The sequence below is a fragment of the Poecilia latipinna genome, unplaced genomic scaffold (genome assembly GCF_001443285.1).
Source record: "Poecilia latipinna isolate Pla-1442-1.1 unplaced genomic scaffold, P_latipinna-1.0 Scaffold814, whole genome shotgun sequence".
In the NCBI taxonomy this organism is placed as follows: domain Eukaryota; kingdom Metazoa; phylum Chordata; class Actinopteri; order Cyprinodontiformes; family Poeciliidae; genus Poecilia; species Poecilia latipinna.
This window is the reverse complement of record NW_015113430.1, coordinates 207486-210709: the sequence shown is the minus strand read 5'-3', so window position 1 is coordinate 210709 and position 3224 is coordinate 207486. Positions and strand designations below refer to the sequence as shown.

Below are 3224 nucleotides of genomic sequence, written 5' to 3'. Positions count from 1 at the left end.
TTCAAGTTTATTTTCTGGAAAAATAAACTTAGGAAACTAAGCGCAGCAAATGTTTTCAAGATTAGCCAAACAATGCTAAACCGCTGAGCGAAAAGATAGCTCAGATATTAGCTCATTGGACCAAGTGTGCCCAGAATTAAATTACACACGGATGGACTTTTCTGATTGGGTGACTTCTGAAGACATTTTGTTGCACTAAATTTTATTTAGGGGCATCTGAGTAAATACATATGGACGCCAGAGTTTTTCTGGTTTATCGGTACTCGTTCTTTTAAGTCACTGGAGGACCTTAAATAAAAAAATAACTGGCTGAAGTTTGCACAAAAAAAAGCTTTATCCACACTCTGTCATCCAGCAGCATTTCTTCATACTGGTTATCAGTCGGTGAGTCAGATATTTGCTTACAGTGCTGACTAACAGTCAGGCAACATCATCGACCCCTGGTGTGAAGAAAGAATTTGTTCACTGGACAAAGTCCTTGAAGCTAATCGATGGTGCTCTCTCTCAGCGTCTCATTGCTACATTGAGCTTTATCAGACTCTTTTTCCAAAATGTGCTCCCTAACCTCACTGTTTTCCTCTTGAAACTGCACTTTAACCGTCATGGGAGAGCACTTTTCCACGCTGCACCTGACGACCACGGTGTCGTTCGATACTTGCAGGCTGCAGGAGTTCGGTTCAGGCATCCAGTCTGCCGACCGGTGACAGACCAGCTGATCCCTTCTGATGGAAACCAGGGTTCGTTTTCTCAGAGAGTCTGGCCTCTCACAGGCCACCAGGTCCAACAGCTCCACGTCCTGTAAGTTCTGGATTAGCCAGTCGTGAAGGTACCACAGCTGGCATTCGCACCTCCAGGGATTTCCATGAAGCCTCACTGTTGGCCGCAAGATAAAATTATCGAAAAGTCCCAGCTGGAGCGTCTCCAGCTGGTTGTCGGACAGGTAGAGACTCTTAAGTAAAAGCTGGTCCTGAAATAGTTTGGAGTCCAGCTCAGTCAGGTTGTTATTGTGGAGGTTGATCACCTCGATGCTCAACAGGTCTTTAAAGATCCCTTCAGGCAGAGAGGTGAGCTGGTTGTCAGACAGGTCCAGCCTCTCCAAGGAGGTTAGATTTCTGAAAAGGTTTTCTGTGAGGCTGGAAAGCTGGTTGTCCGACAACGTGAGGTCTGTTAGTGAGCTCAGGCTCTCCAGAGACAACTCAGTTAGTCTGTTGCCTTTGAGGTTCAGCTCCTTCAGATTTGTCGGCTCCCCTCCGAAGGCTTTATTGGCGAAGGATGTCAGGCGGTTCCCACGGAGGTTCAGTACACTCAGGTTTGCCAACGCAGAGAAGATGCCATCGTCGAGCTGCGCTATCTCGTTCCACTCTAGGTGAAGCTCGGTGAGCTGCGAGGTGTTGCGGAACGTTTCAGACGTGAGGTTGCCAATGAGGTTGTTGCCCAACTTCAGAATCTCCAAACTGGCCAGGCCAGAAAAGGTCTCTCCTGTGACTTCTTGGATTTTGTTTTGGGAGAGATCAAGAACACGCAGCGAGCTGAGGTTCCGGAAAAGAAATGGAGGTAGATCTGACAACACGTTACTCTTCATCTGCAGAACCTCCAGCTGTGTCAGAGGGTCAAACAACCCAGGAAGTATTGTTTCCAGGCTGTTGTAGTTGAGCAGCAGTTTGTTTAGCTTCTCCTGCTTGGAGAAGGTTCCCAGGTAGAGGTGATCCAGATTGGGATTCCCACTGAGCTCCAGCTCCTGAAGCTCAGTCAGATGCTCAAATGCGGTCAAGTGGATACTTTTCAGGGCGTTGTTTAGGAAGATGAGCTTGGTGAGCTGTGGACTCTCCATCAGCGAGTTGGAAAAAAGGTACGCCAAGGAGGACGTCATTATAATAACCTCCCTGACCTGTCTGGAGATGTCCCTGGGTAAAGACGACATCCTCTCATCTGCACACAGCACTTGAAGCTCAGTGAAGCACTGGCATTTGTAGGGACAGGTACTGTTGCCTATACGGCAGAGAAGTAGAACCAGGAGAGTCTGACCCAACTGTCTGTCCATGGTTACTGCAAAAAAAGGAAGAATGTAAAATAACAGATGGGGGTGGATACATTAAACTGCCACAATTTCTGTTCACCATCTATTCAGTCACAAAAGAACCCTGCTTTTCCAATAAAACACGAAAGAACTCCAACATACCTGTGTGTAACAGCGATCCCATAGCACTGAGATAAATGTGCGGGTGCATCGGCAAAGCAGCTGACGCAGACTGCAAACAACAAGCCTGACTTAGGAGAGATAAAAACCTTTGGACAGCAGCCTGGGTGCTGCCACGATTTCATCAGACCAACATCACAAAAAGTTCCTCCTGAGATAAGTGGACTTAGTTTCAGCAAAATAAATAAATAAATAAAATAAAAAATACACAAAGGTTTAGTAAACAAAGCAAACAGATTCAAGAGAAAAGGGTTTTCTCACTGTGTCAGATTATAGTTCCAGGTTATATCATAATATGTCAAGAAATCTATTCATGTCAATAATTCAGTTAAAATAGTGAAACTCATGATTGTTGTAAAATAATCATAAGTTGTTGCCCTAATTTCGGGCATTTTGATAAATATGATGTGTTTTACTGTTAATTTAAGTTATTCAGAAAAACTGAATATTACATACGACTGAAAGATTTTAATATAGTAGGCCCTCTGAAAAGTATGTCCATGGACAGTACAATATTATCCACTTAGTACTTGGTCTGGGCTCCTTTAACATGAATTATTGCTTTAATGCAGAGAGGTATGGAGGAGATCAGCAGAGGATAAAACACAGTAAACAAAAGGGCTGAGAACGGAGCCTTGAGGAACCCCATATGTGACGTTTGTTTCCTCAGATTTATAATGACCAAATCAGACCTGCAGAGCAGAACCAATCAGTCTTCCTTATGACTATGCAAATCACAATATAATATAACACTCATACAGAAAAATATATATAAATTTGGACTTATATAATACTTGATTCTACAAAGAAACTGAATTTTGTGTTTTCATTTATCTGTAATCGATAACCGTCAAAACAATGAAAAATAAATTACTCAGCATATTAGATCGATGTGTTTGTGATATCTTAAGGTTTTAATTTTAATGATATTCTATTAATGTTCTTATAATTGCACTAGGGCTGTTGTAAACGAATATTTTAGTAATCGAGTAATCTATCGATTATTCTTACGATTAATCGAGTAATC

The 3224-nt window shown here is 42.7% G+C and overlaps 2 protein-coding genes across 2 annotated transcripts in view; one reads left to right on the top strand and one right to left on the bottom strand.

The window, feature by feature from the left end:
• On the bottom strand, positions 1-2339 carry LOC106956388 (carboxypeptidase N subunit 2). The gene is made up of 2 exons (XM_015047197.1): positions 2180-2339; positions 1-2046 (listed from the first exon to the last, which is right to left on the bottom strand). Exons 1-2 carry the CDS (start codon positions 2226-2228, stop codon positions 485-487), a joined length of 1611 nt encoding a protein of 536 aa, XP_014902683.1. The 5' UTR covers positions 2229-2339; the 3' UTR covers positions 1-484.
• A 358-nt stretch (positions 2340-2697) lies between these two features.
• The window catches only part of LOC106956390 (claudin-1-like), a 12311-nt gene continuing 11784 nt past the window's right edge, over positions 2698-3224 (top strand). The window contains exon 1 of the mRNA XM_015047198.1: positions 2698-2704. Within this exon, the coding sequence (XP_014902684.1) occupies positions 2698-2704 (7 nt within the window). The remainder of the gene's footprint in view (positions 2705-3224) is intronic.